At 43.1% G+C, this 19,241-nt stretch overlaps 1 protein-coding gene across 2 annotated transcripts in view; it reads right to left on the bottom strand.

The window, feature by feature from the left end:
• The window catches only part of BCAT1 (branched chain amino acid transaminase 1), a 63,025-nt gene that overhangs the window by 13,906 nt on the left and 29,878 nt on the right, over nt 1-19,241 (bottom strand). For both annotated transcript variants that reach the window (XM_064421467.1, XM_064421466.1), the window contains 6 exons: nt 13,310-13,510; nt 10,144-10,254; nt 9,157-9,276; nt 7,078-7,241; nt 5,489-5,631; nt 452-537 (listed from right to left, as the gene is read on the bottom strand). In XM_064421467.1, the coding sequence (XP_064277537.1) occupies nt 452-537; nt 5,489-5,631; nt 7,078-7,241; nt 9,157-9,276; nt 10,144-10,254; nt 13,310-13,510 (825 nt within the window). The remainder of the gene's footprint in view (nt 1-451; nt 538-5,488; nt 5,632-7,077; nt 7,242-9,156; nt 9,277-10,143; nt 10,255-13,309; nt 13,511-19,241) is intronic.

The raw sequence follows: 19,241 nt of genomic DNA, 5'->3' as shown, positions 1-19,241 counted from the left end.
TCAAGGGACAATGCATGCTCAGCCAGATTGGTCAGCAGCACCAAGCTGTGCGGCAGGGCTGACAGGCTGAAGGGAAGAGGTGCCATCCAGAGGGATGAAACCCCTGAAAGCAGGGTTTGTCAGGCTGGGCACAGCTCTGAGCCTCTGATCTAGTGGAAGATGCCCCTGCTCCCTGCAGAGAGGCTGGAATAGATGGCCTTTGAAGTCCTTTCCAAGGCCAGGCTGGATGGGCTCTGGGACAGTGCCAGGTGTCCCTGCCCATGGCAGGGGCTGGAATGAGATGATCTTTAAGGTCCCCTCCAACCCAGGCCTTTGTATGATCCCAGGAAGCCAGACTGATCCTATCATTTTTATCAAATCAGCTGAACTTTAGGATACTGAGCACCAGAAATGCTGACTTCTGCTGAAGTTGTGACATGACAATTGAAGGCATTCCTGCCGAAGCACTCACCCAGCTGCGTGCCAGATCCAAAATGCTCTGCCTTGTCACTCCTGGAAGGATGATGCCATCTAAAGGTGGCGTTGCCAGCTCATTTTCTGCCAAAAGAGAAACACTGGTTGGAAAACAAACAAACAAAAGTTTACTGATATTATACCAAACACGTGGGTCCCTTACAACTCAGGATATTCCATGATTCCGTGGCACCAAAAACAATCCCTACTCTGTAAGATGCAGCATTTCTCAGAGTTCTCTAAGAGCACAAACAGATACTCAGATCAGGCCAAGTTGTTGCCGAGTGTTTGGAACATTTTATATTCACCTTTTATTATAACTTTAAGGTATTAATGTATTAAATATGTTTTTTCCCCACCTTTTGGGCAGGGAAGAAACACATTTAATACATGAATTTACACATGCCTAATGCCTTGGAGGTGGTTTTATTCCTCAGTGCATTACACCTATAACCATGTAACTGCACTGTGTTACTACTGCAAACCATTAAATGGTTCAGTCACCAGATTCACAGCAGAAAGGCAGAGGGAAAATCATGCCTAATAATCCCAGTGCACATCACAACTTTCCCTGGAATGTTTTACCTAATTCAGGAATATGGGATTTAGCATACCCACTGCAGCAATAGGAAACATTTACCAAAAATTCTAAATTTCATTAAATGAACCAGCAAAGCAGTGGAAATCCTGCCAACCCTCCTTGGAAGGAGACTTCCTTAATGATCTTTGTTGTAATCCAGACACCCTTTTTCTGTGCTAATTTTCTCTTTACACAATTAGAGCAATCCTAAGAAAAATCCAGCAATGACAACAATAATTCAAGTTGTTCAGCTGGTTTGGTTTGTTAGTGAGTGTTTCTTGTTTGCTTTTGAAGAAGAGCAGTAGATAAATGTTCATCTAACAAAACTAATGAAATGGTAAATAAATGGCAAACAATAAACACTTGGTTAAACAATCCATGCTTGGAAAATACTTAAAACACAGGTCTGTATGTAGACATTGTTCTTCCATCTGATCTCTGCAGCAATCAGAGGAAATCTTTTTCATTTTAAGCCATCACATAGTGCACCCACTGGTTTCTATCATCAGAGAAGGATGACCTTTTACTCTTTTCAGACAGAGACTTGTAAGGCAGTGTCAAATCTGCACTGAGAAGTCCAGACATCCAGAGTCCTTCAGTAGTACTCCTCATATTTTTTCCTAACCATTTTATTTCCCTACTTATAATCCTTTTTTTCTTTACCTTATATACTATCCCTGCTCAATAAATCCACAAATCACGAAGAGCTTTGTTTAATTTTTACCTAGGTCACATAAAAAACCCAATAAAAACATGAAGGTTTATATTTTACGTCCCCTTTCTCCCTGGCTGCAAGATCACTGAATCCAGGCCTGACTGAGCCTTTCTCCAAGGAGAACCTCTCATGAAGGTATTTCTAGAGATCCTGTGAATATTTGCAGCTGGGTAGAAGAGAAGAACGCGGTGTTTGTCCTTGGTGTGTAGGAGCAGGGTGAGCTCAGCTGCTCAGTGCTGTGTTCAGCACTCCACACGAGATTTCTGTGCACAAACACTGCCTGCCAGCTCTGCCCTGAGTAGATCCTGGCTGCCCACTCTGCAGGAGGGGCACTGGGAGCTGGGATGGGTCAGGGGAGGTGGAGGATAAATTCACTGGATCTGCTACTCACTGTCCTCTCTCTCAGGAAATCATCTGCTACTTCCTCATGCAGCCACCCCTTGATTTATTCTCCTACCAGTGCTTCCATGTTCCTTTTATGAGGATCAGTGCACACATCAGTAATAGGTGTAAAGTGCCAGGCCAAAATGTACAGAAATGCTGCCCTAGGGCAGGCTGTATGCTCTGCTCTGGTTTGACCAGCCCACAGTGTCATTCCCCAGACTTCTAATTCCATCAGCCCTCTCTTCTTCCTCACACAGTCAGGAACAGCAGCATTTCCTTTTCTGAGTCTGTCCAGCATCACTCCTCTTTGTGATGCATGTCTGGTCCTAATTCTGGCACAGCTATCACAAGGAGAAGACTTCAAAACTTGCCATGAGCCATAGGGCTCACCTGATTCTAAACACTGAAAGCCTGAAATTCTGCATTTGTGACCCAGTCACAGTCTAATACACTCCTTTCTTTAACAGAAAACTTCAGATAGTGTGGACTTTGATACCAGAGATTGTGATTACACTTCTCTGACTGGTGATGTTGCCACAGATCTTGTCCAGGACCTGTTTAAGCTCAATAACAGATATTAATTGATTTGAGCTAGTCTGAAAAGGGGCCAGGCCAAGCCAGCTGCCAAACAGCACTGAGCAGACAGGACATGGAAGCCTCAAAATGTTCCGAACAGGCTGCTCTGTAGGATTTTGTCAAGTGTGCATATGATGCTCCCAGCCTGGGGCCAGCCAGGGAACATCTGCTCCCCCGGGATCCGGCAGGATGGTAACACCATCCAACACGGCATGCCAAAAGCTCATCCTCCCTGGGAGCTGGTGCCAAAGCAGCCTCCGTATGACATCAGCGTGTCCATCTCCCAAAAAACCAGGCTGTGGGCTCACAGGCTCCACCTGCCTTCTGAGTTATTTCGATGGGCTGGAATGTGCAGCTGCAAAAAGCGGGAGGGAAGCGTTTGAGGGGAAATGTCAGGGTGCCTCCTCAGCTGACTCCTGCTATTGTTCTACCAGCAGTACTGCCTGCCCAGGGCCCTGTTCCACCTGCTACAGGCTTGCTCTAACAGCAGAATTCCATCAGAGTGTTCAAGGGGGTTTTTTAATGAGCTCTTCCACGTTACACAAGGGCAGCTTTTGAAGACCTGTGCCTACAGAGCACAGAGCAGGTAAGATGCACTCCTGGGACGCCCTCAGGACTAGCCAGGCTGCAACAATGCTGAGAAATTCACCCAAATATGTGTTTTAGCAAAGTGATACAATCCAAGTGAACTTCAGGATCCAGCAGAACCCAGAAAACCCTGTTTTCACTGATATTAACATCTAATTTCTTCTAGCAGCTTGTCGTGGGTCTTCCTCCTTACTTCCCTCAGTCTTTTCTTCAACTCTTCCCTCATGCAATCACTACCTCTGCATCTGTTAATTTGCTTTCCTCAATTACTTTTCCATCCTTTGCTTTGTCCACCACCTCAGTCATTTGCTGCTCTTCCCCCCACTCTATTTCTGGGGCTCTCTACTAGAAGAGAAGCTACAATCCTGGTTTTGTTAGCACTGTAATTGTACAAGACATTTCTGTGGCACAACTGATGTTCCAACTACAGAATAACTAGCAAACTTGCCTTAAATTTTACCCGGTTGCTCCAGAGACTCTTTTAACAGATTTACTTTTTAACTTATGTAATTGTGATGTGGGGACTATTAATCACCATTTCAAATGCAGCACACAAATATTAAATAATGCCCAAATGCTATTCACAGTGCCTTAACACTGAAGACAGAAGTAGAGCCCAAACGGCTGCAAATCATTTTGAAGAAATGGAATTTTTCAAAACTGCACACAGATTTCACAGCTAGCATCTTCACGCTGGACATGTGTTTAAATTTTAAGGTTTTCCATAAAGCCAAGCCTGTATTCTAGGCAGAAGAACAGACTTTGAGAGAGGAAGTGAGTTTCAATGTCAAGAGCTTCCTGGGATAGTTGCATGCTCTGAAGAGGCATTTGGAAGGGACTGTAGGGTGACTAAATTTTTCACTTAGTGAACATAAACTATGAATAGGATTTGATGAATGAGGATTTTAGGCAACAGTAGAGATCCAGTTTTGGCCATAAGCCTCAGAGCAGTAGTGGGAACACAAGAACAGTATGGAGCAAGTCCCGCTGTTTTACCAAAAACTGAGCAGTTTTCTTCCCCTACTTCCTCCTTGATGTTACTAACAAAATATTTTTTCAGGCTCGTCCTGCCATGCAGGACAAGATGTCACCTTTAGGCACAAAGGCTGCAGGGAAAGCCCACTCCCACTGGGAGCATGGCTCTCCTCCAGGCCAGGCTTTTCTGGGATAAGCCTCTGCTCACAAACCAGGGAGAGCAGCTCACTCCCAGCAGCGAGCTCAGAACACACAAAGATGGGCATTTGCTTCTGATGATCATCTGCAATTTCTGCCTCACTTTTTTTGATCCCTCTCAGCTGCAGCATTTGCATAAGAAAACCAAAGCACAGCCTGAGTGGGTGTCCTTTGTGAAGTGACAGAGTGACAAGCACATTTCCAAACCCCCATGCAAAGCCACAGGCAGGTACGTGATGACACACTGGCAGCCTGGGTGATTCTCAGCCAAAAATGCCACAAATGAAGAGTTACTCAGCACCCTGCAGACAGCAAAGTGCTCCCAGAGGGCAGTGCCCATGTCCTGTGAAAGGACAGGTCTGCCAGCAGCCAGCCCTCTTGGGTGGCAGGGATTGCAAGCTGCTTGCCACAGCCACCTCACAATAGCAGCATTGAGCCCTGCCCTGGTGGCACAGTGATTGGCAGGTCCTTGGAACAGCACCGTGCTGCAGCTGCCTAATTCCAGCATATTCCTGGTTTAAGGACAATGAGAACATTGAATTCTAATTATGTCCCCGCTTCAGTGTCCTTCCCTGGGCAGAATGAGCCAAAATCTATTTTCATGTTTTTCCAGCTAAGTTCCACCAGGCAGAAATTTGGCCATCTATCTACACTGACAGATCAACTGCTGCTGCAGCAACAAGAAAATGTCTAATATTTGTCACTTCATTCATAAAGCTTCACAGACTCATTCAGCACTGAGGGACTATTACCCTCTTCTTACAAATGTGGTATAAAGATTTTGCAGAAGAACAAGCCCAGCAGTTTAGTCTCCTTTCAGCAGGCAGCACTCACAGCTGCTCCAGAATCCCCTCTCTCACAACTAACACTCACCCAGTGACTTTCAGAAGAGAACAGGCACTTTCTTTGTTAAACCATCTTCATTAAAAAGATTGTGATCTGCATTCTAACAATCATTTTGTGGATTACAATCCTAATCATCTCCTCTGTTGAAGTTTTCACTCTTTGTGTTACCATACCTCCATCTTCATTTATCCAGTACAGAAACAGATTCATTGTTCCAACTTCAGTTATTTGGTGATCTTCTCCATAGAGCCACAAAACCTGCTGGCAGCCAAACTCCAGGGCTTCTTGCTGGGCATAAATAGCAGAACCATAATTCCTTCAGGAAAAAAAAATAAAAAAAAAATCAAAGAGTTATGAGTACCTGGTTGGGCATCTTCTCAATTTAAACAAGACTTTGTGCACATGAGCAAGTGCTCTGCAACAGTCACTGCTTGTCCCTGGGATATTTTCACTGGAAATATTCCACCAGTATTTTACTAGATTGTTTGTACCTAAAACCCAAAAACTCTGAAGAGCTGAACAGCACCAACAACTCAAACATATCCATCCAAATTAACATACCTCTTGTTCCATTTTCTGGACATTGTAATTATTGCAACTGAAAACCCTCAGAAAGCATTTATCTTTATTTAGCAGTTGGCATCCTGGAGAGAGAGGAACAAATCCCCTCCAGGTTTTGGGATGTTTTGGAGCTTTTCTTGGATTTTCTTTTTTATTGTTTTGTTGTTTTTTAGTTAATCTACTTCATGTCAGGTGGGGTAATATATGTTAGATGAAACTCTTGGAGCACAAATAACACCAGAGGTGAGAGGGTATTTTTCCTAATAAAAGATATTAAGAGAACTAGCATCTTCAGGAAATGCAACTGTGTCTAGATTAATTCCATATCCTTTAGGAGCAAATTTTTCTAAAAATGCTGCCTACATAGTGAACCTGACTGAATAATGCCTGCTGCTTTGAGGGGGAAAAAAAAAAAAAACCAAAAACCTTTTTGCTTCTATCTTCAACAACCTTCAAGATGCAAAGTCAGCAGCTCCAAAATGCTGACCACACTGAAGCCAAGTTCTCACCTCTGGGCACAAATCAAGTCAGTAATGATTCCAGACTACTGTTTTTTACAGCTGATGTATGAAGGATCCACAGGAAACAATATATTTCCAGAAGTAAGCAAAATCTCATAAACAAATCTCTTTCAAAAACAAGACCTCATTTAAAACCTCAAGAACAAAATCTCATTTAAAAAAATCTCTTTAAAAAAAAAAAAAGAGAAAAGGTTCAGAACATCAGCATGAATGAAGGAAAGTTATTTTCCTGATCTGAATGTTTTAGCAGCTCAGCTGAGCAGCACTTGACAGCCACTGACTCCTGCCTGGCAAAGAAACTTCTGGCTAGGAGAATCCAAGGAAGGAGGTGAGCAGCCAGAGGTGGCAGCAGCTGCTGCACTGATGATGCAGCACAAAGTGCAACTCCAGTGCCAACTGCTGCAAGGGCAAGAGCCAAAGTATCTCATGGACACCTTCCAGGTGTAGCTCCTCAGCTTGGGATGCTGCAAAAAAATCAACTGGCTGTAATATGAAAAAAAAAAACGCAACTGAGTTGCATAAATAGTATTAGCAAAGTACAATTCTGAACTTTTCATTGTAGCACGTTGTTTATTTAACTACTGCAGTTAATGTCGGTGTTTCTGCTGGATTAGATACTTCACTAAAATCCAAATCTGCTTTGGGAGCTGTGTGGAAAAGGCAGGATGATGTTTCCTTACCCTCCCACTTTGCAGTCTCCTGTTCCCCCTTTCCACGCTCTCACGTATTTTGGATCTGCCCACAAGGATATTGGATTAAAGCTTCCACTTGCAAAGTAAGGGCCCACAGGGCTCAGAATGACATACAGCAGGGCTTTGGTCGGCTTCTTCACTCCAAGGGAAGGCTGAAAATAAATGTAAACAAACCCAAAGTTACTATTGTCCTTCAAACATCAGGGGCTGCACATTTGAAACACTGCTCTCAGTGGGACTGCAGCACGAGAGTGCTTTTACCAGCACAGTGCAAAGTGCTGCAATGAATAAAAAATATCTCTATCATTTACCCCCCATCCAAAGCAACACAACAACCCTAATTTTATATCCTGTCACCATTCACTTACAGCCATTCCATTTATCTATATGTTATCCTAGCACTCTCAAACAGTTTCAAGTTTTTGAGAATTCAAAGATCAACTTAACAAAGTGCTATGCAATTATATGAATATAATAGAATACAATACAAAATAATAGAATAAAATACAAAATAATTGAATACAATACATAATACACTATAATACAAAATACAATATCATATATAATACAATATATGAATATAATAACATGAATTAATCATACCAGAAGCCCAAAAAGCCTTCAGGGGAAGGAGTGGCAACAACAGCAGTAACAGCAGTGGAGAAACCACTGTCAGCTGCATTAGTGAGAAGAACTGTGCAGTGCCAGCTGGCATTGCTGGAGTTGAGTGCTGGCTTTCTGAATGTCTGTGTGACAGCTGAAATTATTTGCCTGCTAAAAATAGCTCAGACAACAGCCCAGGAAATAACCAACAATGTCAGAGATTTTTCTGCCCCTCCTCTCAGAGATGGCTTCTCATACTCCAAGTCATCACCATCAGTACTTGAAGGTGCAGGTAAGAAGTCTGGTGTTGGCCCAAGCTCTCCAGGTGCTGAAAGGGTTCCTTTGATTTCTGTCTGCCCTGCTGCTTCAGAAAGACTTCTAACAGGATCCACTGAGAGCTTGGTATTTTTGCTGATGTGATCATTCAAAAGATTGTGCTGCCTGAGTTTCTGATTGGGGTGATTGATAAACATGCAACCTGGAAACAACATGTGATAGTGGAAAGGCCACAAGGGCTGACTATCCTGAAACAAAGCTCGGAGCAAAAGAATTTTCAAAAACAAAACTGGGGTAAACACCCCAATTCTAGTATCAGTACCTTACAGTCACTGAGTGGAGATTCTTTAATCTGAAAATCTGCAAGTAGTTTAACAGTATTAAATTAATGGAGTCCTAGAACCTATGTGAAATGTGAAATGTAAAATGCTCACGTATGGTAACTACTCACAGGCAGGGATACTGCAGAAGTTTGGCTTATCTAGCTTGGAACCTACATTCTTTAGCTTCCTTGTCCTATGCTCTACCATTGTGCATTTCTCTCTTGCTACTGCTGAAAAAAAAAGAACCCTGAAGGATTCAATAAAAAACTCTGTTTCTAATTCCCTTTATCAACACTACAGAACTGACTGACACATGAAACTCAGAGAGGACACATTAATAGCTATTTGCTAAGGAGCCCCTTAGAAGGTCAGTTTTCAAGAATAATTGACAGAGGGGCTAGCCCTTAGCTCTGTTGAAAGTGTCTCTTCAGAGACATCTTAATTTACAGGGTAGAATCTTCCAAAAACTCTTATGTTCAGATACGACTTGAAATTACAAAATGTGCACAGCAAGTTGTGATCCATCATGTTCTCTCAGAATTATTAGTATTTTAATATTACCATGTCAGGTACAACTATCCTTTCAGCACAACCCAAATTAACAAGCATTGCTCCATTCCCACTGTGAGTAGTGGGAGGAAACTCCGTTTATTTTCTGTGCTCTGAACCAGTGTGCCCACTGAGTGGCACTGTGGTCAACCTTAAATTCGTGCTGTGGACTCCCAAGTAAAACCACAAATCTACCCTCAAACTTCATCCTGTCACCTACTGACTGCTGAGCATCTCCCTGTATGGATGGAGGGCTTTGCCTCGTACCTAAATAAACAAAAGAATAAAAAGAGAGGGGAAAATAAACGTTGCACACCTCAGTTCCAACGAGGGTAGGACGGATATAGAGGCTGGCAGAGGTTGAGTAGGGCACCCACTCCTGCTCCACTTCCACAAGCTTACGGATGCACTCCAACAGCTCCTTCTGGTCAAAAGACTGGCAAGGAACACAAAGGAAAAAAAGCAAATGGAGAAATAATGCTGGAACACTTTGTGGTGCTCACAGATCCACATGCTCCAGGGAGCAGCTCCTCAGGATATGCAACAGTGACACGCTGCAGTGGTTCACATCTTCCCTGGGTTCATTGTTAACAGAATTTAATATCCCATGGTCTTAGCTACTGTGCCTTTTTGTGCAGTATCCCAAGTGGCCTCCTCTGCACCACAGTGTCCTCCTGAGATGGTAAAAAGGAGCCACTGACCCTTCTTGCCCCCAAGGCATGTGGAGAACTCCCTGTGCAGCCAGCTCAGCCGGGCACACAGCACCACCTCTTCTACAGAGGAGCGCTCTGCTTTACAACTCCAAGGGCCAAGCAAGTCCCTCAAAGTTCCCAGGTTCTTACAGCAATTAAGCTAACAAGCCTGGGAGGAAGTCCACTGGCCAAGACACAATGGCTGAAAGCAGTGTTAAGTTACTGGCATGACCACAACCAAAGGCACTCAAGAGGCTGAACAACTTAACCAAGGTGCAAAGAGGAAAAGGGAGAACATCAGCACCAGAGCAGGTCAGACAGCTGTCTGCATGCAAACACCTGCAGGACAGCACCCATCCCTCAGAAACACGCTGAGGCAGCAGGGAGGCAACAATGAAAGCAAAACACCCACTGTTCTGATCTTAAAATAAGCACTTAAAGGGTTTCCTTCAACGAGCAAGATCTGTTAGCAAAGTTTTACTGCGCTATCAAAGGCTTAGGCGTGTTGGATAAACATTATTAGTGAAAAGCTATGGAGATGTGCACTCTGGCAGTGAAAAGCTGCTCTGAGGAGCCTGTTTGCAAGAGCAGGAGCTGCCCTGGGTACCTACTGGCAGGGTTGTCCTCAGTGCTGACCGTGCCATCCTGTCCATGTTGAGGGCCGGCCGGAACAGGCGGATCTTGCCGTCCACTCCTCGGTAGGCCTTCATCCCCTCGAAGAGCTGCCGAGCCAAGGGGAGAGAGCAAACACCAGCTCAGACACCTCAGCCTGGGATGATCCGTGCCCACGGAGCAGAGAAAAGCCTCACCCTCCTGCTCACTGCACTCAAACACGGAAACGCTAACTAGTGACTTCTGGCAATGCACTCCAGTGAGGGATTCATCTGCAGCACAGGCAGCTCATCTTTGTAACATCAGCTTCAGAATCCCTCATCACAACATCTCTTTTTTTTTTTCATAATTTGGTTGCAGCAATTAAAATTTGTAGCATGTGTTCGGCTTAACAATTCCCTCACATCCTTACTAATACCCAAGTCAAAACAGCAATTCTGCTTACATAAGGGATCTACAGAATTTCATTATATATATGCATGTTAATTATTCTTAGAGCTCTGTCCAAAACACATCTCTGTTAGGAAGTATAGAATAAAGTAATTGAGAGCATTCTTGTGAAGTTCTTGCTGTAGTTGTAGCAGGAACTGGCCACTTATTTCCCTCTCATGCTGTGGAATGGGATTTAGCCTGCATGAGAGAGATGTAGCCTTACTCTAAAGATAAAATGCATGGAAATACTTTCTTTATATACTTTACAGGGAATTTAAACATAGTTATCCCATCAAACTGCAGGATCCAGACAACTGGTGTTGACAACCAGAAACCCTTATATACTATCAATGCCCTCTCCTAACCACATCAAAAAACACACCCACCAAATATCCAGTTATTTTCAGTTACAGACTGGTAATTTCTGGTTATACTTATAGACAGAAAACACATGTACTATATAAGCTCACATTAATATATATATGTATACACAAATCTTATTTAGATTAAGTATTAAAGGCTCACTTAAGCTTACAGACAACAGCTCAGATTCCTAGAATTTTATCTTCCAAAGCATTTCTTGGTTCATTAAATTTCAGTGTTACATTCTATGAATTTAACTGCATCACTGCTGTCAGTCTCCTCAGGCTTCTCCTCCTCTGACTGTTCCACAGAAAGTGGCTGGAACCGCATCCTATGTGGCTGGAAGTCTAAATATCTGTATTATCTAAATATCTATAGTAGCTGTAATATTATCTAGTATTATTTTATTTGGAAAAAATAATCCTGTATTTGTGCCCAAGTAATTTGTTAACAGAGTTTCACTGTTACTAAATTCTGTATTTTTCTGTTAGTATCAGTGAAATGCAATCTTTGGAAAACTTGTGTGCAGTTCCATGGCAGAGCCAGGTCCTTCCACATGACAAATTTTAATTGGGTTGTAACTGCGTTGCAGAATCCCAGCAATTTTCCTCAGGCTGTGTGCCAATTATGTAGCAGAACCAGAATTAGAACCCAGAACTTTCTGCCTTCAAAATCTTAGTCCTGTGGCAATGCCAACCTTATTAAAAGCTTGGCACGATTTTGAAAAAGAAGCTGCTGCTAGGGTAGACACTGTAGCCACAAGAAAAATAAAGTCTTTAATAAGGGACAGCATAGCTGGTCATCTAGCTGATATTTTGATATGATTTTTACTGATTGCACATGGTTGTAATGTTGCTTTCTTATCACAGAACACATTTTTCCCCCCACCCTTCTCCCAAACACATTCACAGAACTTTTAATGAGAGGGAAAAGGGAGGAATGTCACTACTAAGAGTCGATCAATGGTTTGACAGAAGTAAGAATCACATCATTACTGAAACACAAAGCCTTCTCAAGATGTTAAATTTTTTCTCCAAAAAGAAGTACTTTTCATCTTCCAGAGCTCAGTAAAGCCTTTCACTCGTTAAAAATGGGAGACAGTGATGTGTTCCAGAAATGTTCAGCTTTAATGAAAGCAACTGCTGTGGTTGCTGGATGGTTGGTTGCTACAGTGGTGTGAGAACAGCATTATCTGTACATCACAGGAGCTGGATCTGGAGTTCAGCAGATCCAGATTAAACACTGCACCATGAAGGGCAAGGAGAAAGGGGAGGGAATGCCAAACTCATCACTTTCATTATACCCACTGTGTATTCATTGAGCCACAGCAATGACACCAGATTCTCCTCTCTCTCTCCTCTTGGCTAGAGGAAACGTGATGCAATAAGGGTAAAAGAATAAAAAAAATGGGAAAAAAAAATAAGAGCATATTCATATTAGCAATGATTTCAGACCAGGCCAGAGGCCGAGCATTAAAGCAATGTGCTACTAAGAGTGAAATACAGATTTGGGACTCCAGCGTGGTTTCTCACTTCCTGGGCAGATCAAGAGCTCAGTCACAGGTGCCTGCTGTAATTTACACAGGAGGCTTGGTGACTAGATGAGGAAAAATTCAGTCAAAATAAAAATGGTGAAGGCAGGAGCTCAGGGACAGCAAGCAGGGGAAGCTTCCCTTGTACCAGTGGTTAAATAAATTTAAAAAAAAAATTTAAAAAAAAAGGAAAAATAACTGCCACCTACCCAGAAGTGGGCTCCCATTTCAGGTTCTGTGCCCTGCTGGGGCTCCCACACAGGTGTGAGCACAGCCCAAGCTGCTCTGCAGGCACCGTGGGCAGCAACCAGCTAAGCACAGAAACTTTAACCACGCTGGTTTCCGACTTAACACTCCACTTCCCAAAGTTCCCTGCTGTCTGTTCCCTCTTCAAATCCACCTGTAACACTGAGTGCATCAGCTAGCCCTGAGCTCGAGGGACTGGCTCAGTTCAAACAAGCACCTGCCTCATCTGTCCTGCGTGTTCAGCCCCCAAATTAAAGCTACTCTGAGAGGCCCATGGTCTGACACACATCAGAGACAGCAACTGGACCAACACTGCCAGTGAACAAGAATGGTTTTTAAAATAAATTTATTACCACTCAGGAAAGAGCTCACCTTCCCTAGGCTAGGACTTTAAGTGGGCTGGCATCCCCAGGCCACAGCTGCTTGTGTGTAAATAACCCTGCTGTAAATAATGCAATTACTCTGGAAGAGCACCAGTTAACAGAACAAGATGTAACTCAATACTAATGAACTTAAGGCAGTAATACTTCTTGTATTGCAGAACTGCGGCTAATAAAAGAAAACAGTGGTTTCCAAATCAATGTACTACTCACTTCCACAGCATAATGCAGGGCTGAGGAGGCTGGGTGTAATGACAGGTTCTCCAGAGGCCTAATACAGGGTTTCTCCCAGCCTGAATCCAAGGACCATTCAATTGTCAGCATGTTATCAGTGAACACAGTTCCAAACACCAGACCAGTGGGGTCTGGTTTCTCCTTGAACGTCGTAGCTGGGGTGATAATCAAGTCGGAAGCCTGAAGGAACACAGAGACAAGAATGAAGTGCATCAAAATAACGAAGTCAGACTGATTTAAAATTATTCTGCATCAGTGAGCAAGGACAAGCCTTAATATTTTCTCTGTAGGGATATTTAATGACATGATGATTAAAGGCAACTAACCTCTAAGTAGCTGGCAAAATATTCATAAAGTGCACACAAACATATACACTGTGCTGTTATACAAGAAGCAGCATATTTTGAAATTCTGTTTAAGAATTAAGTTACAGAAGCAGTGCAAGGTACAAACCCAGAAAATCAGCACATGAAATCTCTTGGACACTTAGGTTAACACCCCTGTACAAGTTCCAGAAACACCCAACTGCTGAACCTCAGAACATAAGCTGATCATCAGAAATTAATCACCATCACAACTAAGCAGATGTTACACTGATTTTCCTTTAATACAAAAAACCAATGTGAGAGATCAGAGCCAGACAAGTCACTTATGCCACAATAACTTGCTCCTTCAAACACTTATGATCCTAGGAACATCCCATTAGCAAAGAGGCTAAATGCTTCCCTGCACCAGGGACTACAGAGACTTTCTTATAAACCACAACTAGCTGCAGGTGTGTGCCACAGGGTTTTGTACTGGTTTTGGCTGGGATAGAGTTAATTTTCTCTGTGATAGCTCCTGTGGTGTGAATCATCCCAAAGAACAGCAGGAAAATAAGGAATGCAGACCTCTGGCATGTCACTCCCCTTTTATTCACAGGTAGGGGCTGGACAACCAGAGAGGGCAGAGCCTTGATTCACCCTCTCCTTTCTCTTCCTGTGCTCCCTTCTGAGCATTTAAACTGCTGCTCAGAGGCCAGGGAGAGTTCAAAGAATCATATTCAAAGCTCCATTTTCCTTCCTAACATAACTCAGAAAGCACTGGCCCTTACTGCAGGCCCCCAGGTGAAATCCTGCTCCTCTGTGCTGGATGCTAGACTGGAACAGAGGTAGTCCAGAATACTGATCAAGTAATTTGCAAAATTATTATTTGATCTAAAAAGGTGTTTCTGCAAGAGATTTATTTCACTGTCTTGGATGTCGCATCCCCTGCATGCATTTTGAAAAAGAGACAATATCAGTCCCAAGCTTTTGAAGAAGAGTACCCCCCATCTCTGTAAATAACCTAATTTTCAAGATGTCTTTAATGAACAAAGACCTGTTGATTAGTTGTTTTGGTTTAGGTTTGGTTGAGGTTTTTTTCTGCTTAATGGGTTAGATGTGAAATTAACTCAGAGCAGGAGCACATGAACAGCTAAAAGCTTGTTTCAACTATCTGCAATTATAAGGCTTGTCTAGATATTAGAGTGCATTAGTCTGGTTGAATTAATACAAAATCTGATGAAACAACAATTACTCTTCTTAACTCTTCCCCTTATTCTTCTGACAGTGCATGCTCCAATGGGAGAAGCACCAGCTAATGATGTCCTGAAACTAATTTTACCTGGCAACCTTTTAGCACTCTTATCAAGCTTTAGGAAAAAAAGGCATCACAGAAGATGTGGATCAGAATAAAAACTACAGAGGAGTGTTTGCAATTACCCACAGTGCAGGACTCGGCTCAAGAAAACAATTACAGGGGAGCAGGGATGTCAGTGGGGTTCAAGTGAGTGCACAGAACACAGCTGTATCTCTGGGTTTATCTTTTGCTAAAGAACTCCCCCTTGCCGTGCTATCAGCTGCTTTCCCTGGACTCCAGGCTCCTGCCCCTCAGGTCACTTTCATTAGGGTAATTATGGTACAATAAAGTGGCCTGAGGACCATTATTATAATTTGAAGCCTCTTCTCCTAAAACTCCCATCTGTGTGCTGATTTCTGCTTTCATGACTCCCTTTGCTGCCTCCTCAGTGGTGGTAGCACAACTACTTCAAAAGCATCACTTCAAACAGTTTGTTAAGTTTGCTGGGGCCAACAACAGCTTTTATTTAAGGATGGGGAAGGATTTTAACCTGGCTCTTCTCATAAATCCACAGGCAGTGCAGAGGGAGCAGCAAGCTGAACAAGTGAAGAAGCACACCCACCGTGTTTCACTTGGAGCCCCTTGAAGGCAGAAAGCCCAGAGAGGCAGGAAACCCCGACCCTCACCCAGAAAAGCAGCAGCCAATTCCCAGAGCTTCCTGGAACTGCACAATCTGACTATCTGCCCTTTCTCACCTCCCTCAGAATTTGGGCAAAGCAGCTTTCCTGCAGACACTGTGCCAACACCTGAGTCACCAGCGTCAGGTACAGCACCTGACCCGTGACAATTCCTTCAACAACAGCAGGAACAGCCTGGCCAAGACCTTGGAGACAGGCTGAACTGCACAGACCAGCAGGGCAGCAATCATTCAACAGGCAAAAAGGCAATTGTTCTCATTCTTATAATCCTGTTAAGCTCTCTGGAGATACACTTTTTTTGGCCATTACTTCCTTAATATCCTTTCTTAGGACTCTATTCCTTCACCCACTGTGTCTTTTTCTCAGTTTTTTAACCAATCAGTGCAAATAAACAGCATGCAACAGCACCCAGATCTTTCAGAATCTAAATGCTTTTCACATCAAGGCAGCATCAAGTGCTGCAATGCATTTGGTTTTCTTTTTCCATGGAGGAGAACACATCGGGAGGAGGTTTTGGAGGGTCATCCTCAGAGTACTCTCTCCCACAGCGTGGTCTGCATGAAGCATTAGCTCAGCCTCTTCTGGGTCCCTGAGAAGCAGGATACCCTACATAACACCTCACCTGGCTCACAAACCCCTTGGGATTCAGGGAAGAAAAGCAAACACTCAGAAGAACCCACAAAAAGGGAGCAGAGCAAGGCCAGCTGACAAATGCCAGGGTCTGATTAATCTGATTAATCAATCAATGCCTATTATGTTAACATCACTCTTTAAAAGATTGTCACAGTGCTATCACCTATGACCTTCACACACAGCAATTTACTTTCTTCCTTTGCCAACATTCCCAGCATGTTAAGGATGCACTAGAGATTGGCATTACCTCCCATCCAGATCTCCACTGTTTGCACTGCCAACACAAAGGGGAATTTTCAGCTAGGCTTGTGTTTTGTTTGCTTTGTTTATCAAACATGCTCTCAAGCACCTCCTGATGCTGTTGCCCAATAAAACCATTAACCTGGAAGGAAAACTGGTAAATGCTGAACCAAAATGATAATGGAGATTAAAAAAAGACCTTGTGGCACATGGTCTAACAGAGTGCAGCTATTTGGCACCTGTTTTCTAAAGTAAAATCACACAGTCCCAAGCCTGCAAAACCTCCATGTCACAGCAGAAAGGGATGTAGAAGATGTCCCTCCAACATCCCAGCCCAGGACGCTCTGGAAAGGAATAGGAAATATCAAATTGCCCTGCCTGTGGTAGGCAAAAGGGAGTGGTAGGGAAACCAGGGGCTTATTGTGGATTTTCAGGGCTCATATGGCAACATTAGACCTACACAGGGCTGCTGGCCCCAAGAGACACCTTCTGAAACCCCCCAGCTGAAAAGTGCCTGCTCATTCCAGTACAGTTTCTTCCAGGGCAAAGCTTTACCCAGCACAAGTAAAGAAGACATATTGTGACCTCATGAAACCAAAATTCATCATTGGACCAAAACAGATCATCTCAATTATGAGCTGGGCCAATTAAAGGTGACCTGCTGGTCCATGTCAATTTTAATCAAGGCTATGACAAGCCAGCCTGGTGCCTGGCTGAGCTGGCACTTCAATGCTTGCTCCACCCCACCTCTGCCATGGCTTTATGTGGATTTGGAGCTGACACAGCCCCTGGCCAGAGCTGCTGCTCTCCTTGTGGCATTGCCACCTTTCTTACCCCAGACAGGTAGGCACAGATGGCAAGAGCAGATTTTGTCTTATGCTTTCTAGGAAGTTTTATCAATGCCTTCCCAAGCAATCCTTGGCTGTAGTTACTTGCACTGCACTGAAACCCCAGACCATAAGCTGTGACAGGTCTAACTCATTTGACACAACCAAGCTTTTCTAAGCACTGTGCTAGGCCAGGCATTTCTATCATTTAATTGAGTAAAACCAGACCTGGCAGCCCCAGCTGTAAAATAACTCACAGGTCACCCAAAAACAGCAGCAAGTTTCAGCAGAGATCCCCAAAACATTAACATGCACCCAAGCGAGACTGCCTGCAATCTCCTCTGATGAAAAAGTAACCTCCCTGACCTCCAGTCCTGGTGATTAATTCAAGATCACAAGCAACTGCAATAATTTTTTATCTTATGCTGAATTTGTAAGCATATCCTAGGAAAGATCAGGGCCTTCTCATGCAGAAACAAATACAGAAGCACAGGCAAAATCAAATAACTTGTTTTGCCCTTGCACTTGAGAACAGCAGTGGAACAAATCCTGAGAAGGAGACAGACTACAAAAAGCATAAGGAATTACTGTGATGGGAAAAGGTAACAAAGCATAGCTGAGGAGAGTTGGAGAGAATTAATAAAGTAACACTTATGTAAGCTATCCTATAATCCCTTTACCATCAATACTATTTTAAATTTACAACAGAGCCCGAGGCTTGAGAATGGAAAGCGTGCCAAGATAGTATAATAAGATTTGAGGAGGAAAAAAGCCCTATTTTTACTACTATTATCATTAAAAAAAAAAAATTCCATCTTCTACAATCCCATGGTAAATATTAAAAAAAAATCTTTCAACATAAAGCTTCCTTGAAGCTTCATCTCAGAAGTATGCTAGCACATGTACTAATTGGACTGAGTCCTGGAATCATTGCATCAGGTTGGCTGTACATTGGGTAATAAACCACAGAACAAATGACAAAGCAAAAGAGAGTCAAAGGCTCTGAATCAGCTGTGAGACACTCATGGAAACAGCAGGAAATATGGCTGGAAGGACTGTGTCCAGTCCATCCTCTGCAAGGCATCTCCCCCAAACTATTCACAACAGATACTTCTCAAATATTTGTCTCACCAAAGAATGAAATTCTGCTGCACTCCGCAAGAAAAGGAGGGCAGCATAACCTCTTGCTGGCTCCCTCAACCTTTCCCCTGATCTGCCAGAGGCTCCAGCTCTGCTGCAGCAATGTTTGATCTGCAGCAGTAGGTAGGGAAGTAAACCTGTTCTGACAAGAAAACAGAAAAGTGGTTGGAATTGACATGAATTTCTTGCCTAAAGGAATGAAAAGGGCACCCAGGGCAGCAGCACCGCTGAAAATATATTCTAAAGCCCTCAAAACACAACAGAAGGGAAATAAAGATGTTGGAAAGCTACAGTTAGGCTAGATGACAGAGAAAGCATAAAAGAATTTTCTTTTTCCCTAAAAACATTCATTTCAATGGCACTAGCTAAATTTTAAGAGTTCTCCCATGTTGCTGAAATGCTGCCTGCATAACTTCCCAGTGATTTGATCCAGAGACCATTTCAGTTAATCAAGACCCTTTCTTCCAGCTTTGTAGGAATCTGGATTGTAAGGCAGGAAAAAGTACTTGAATCTTCACAGCCTCATCCCTTTCTTCTGCTTTAGGAAAATTAAATGGATTTATAATTGTCAGGTTTGGGGCTTTTTTTTCTCCATTACTCACATTAGTTTCTTCTCCACTGACACATTTCAAAAGATGTGTTTTTAAGGTTAAGGAAGATGCTAGTTCCTACAGATCCTAAGGAAATCTTCCACCTGATGTTAAGGAAATCTTAAACCAATCAACTTGATTTTAGTGGGGTCTGCCTCCTCTACTCTAGCTATTTGTATTTTCA

Source organism: Passer domesticus, chromosome 5 (genome assembly GCF_036417665.1).
Source record: "Passer domesticus isolate bPasDom1 chromosome 5, bPasDom1.hap1, whole genome shotgun sequence".
In the NCBI taxonomy this organism is placed as follows: Eukaryota; Metazoa; Chordata; class Aves; order Passeriformes; family Passeridae; genus Passer; species Passer domesticus.
Note: the sequence above shows the minus strand (reverse complement) of the source record. Positions and strands in the feature narration are given on the sequence as shown.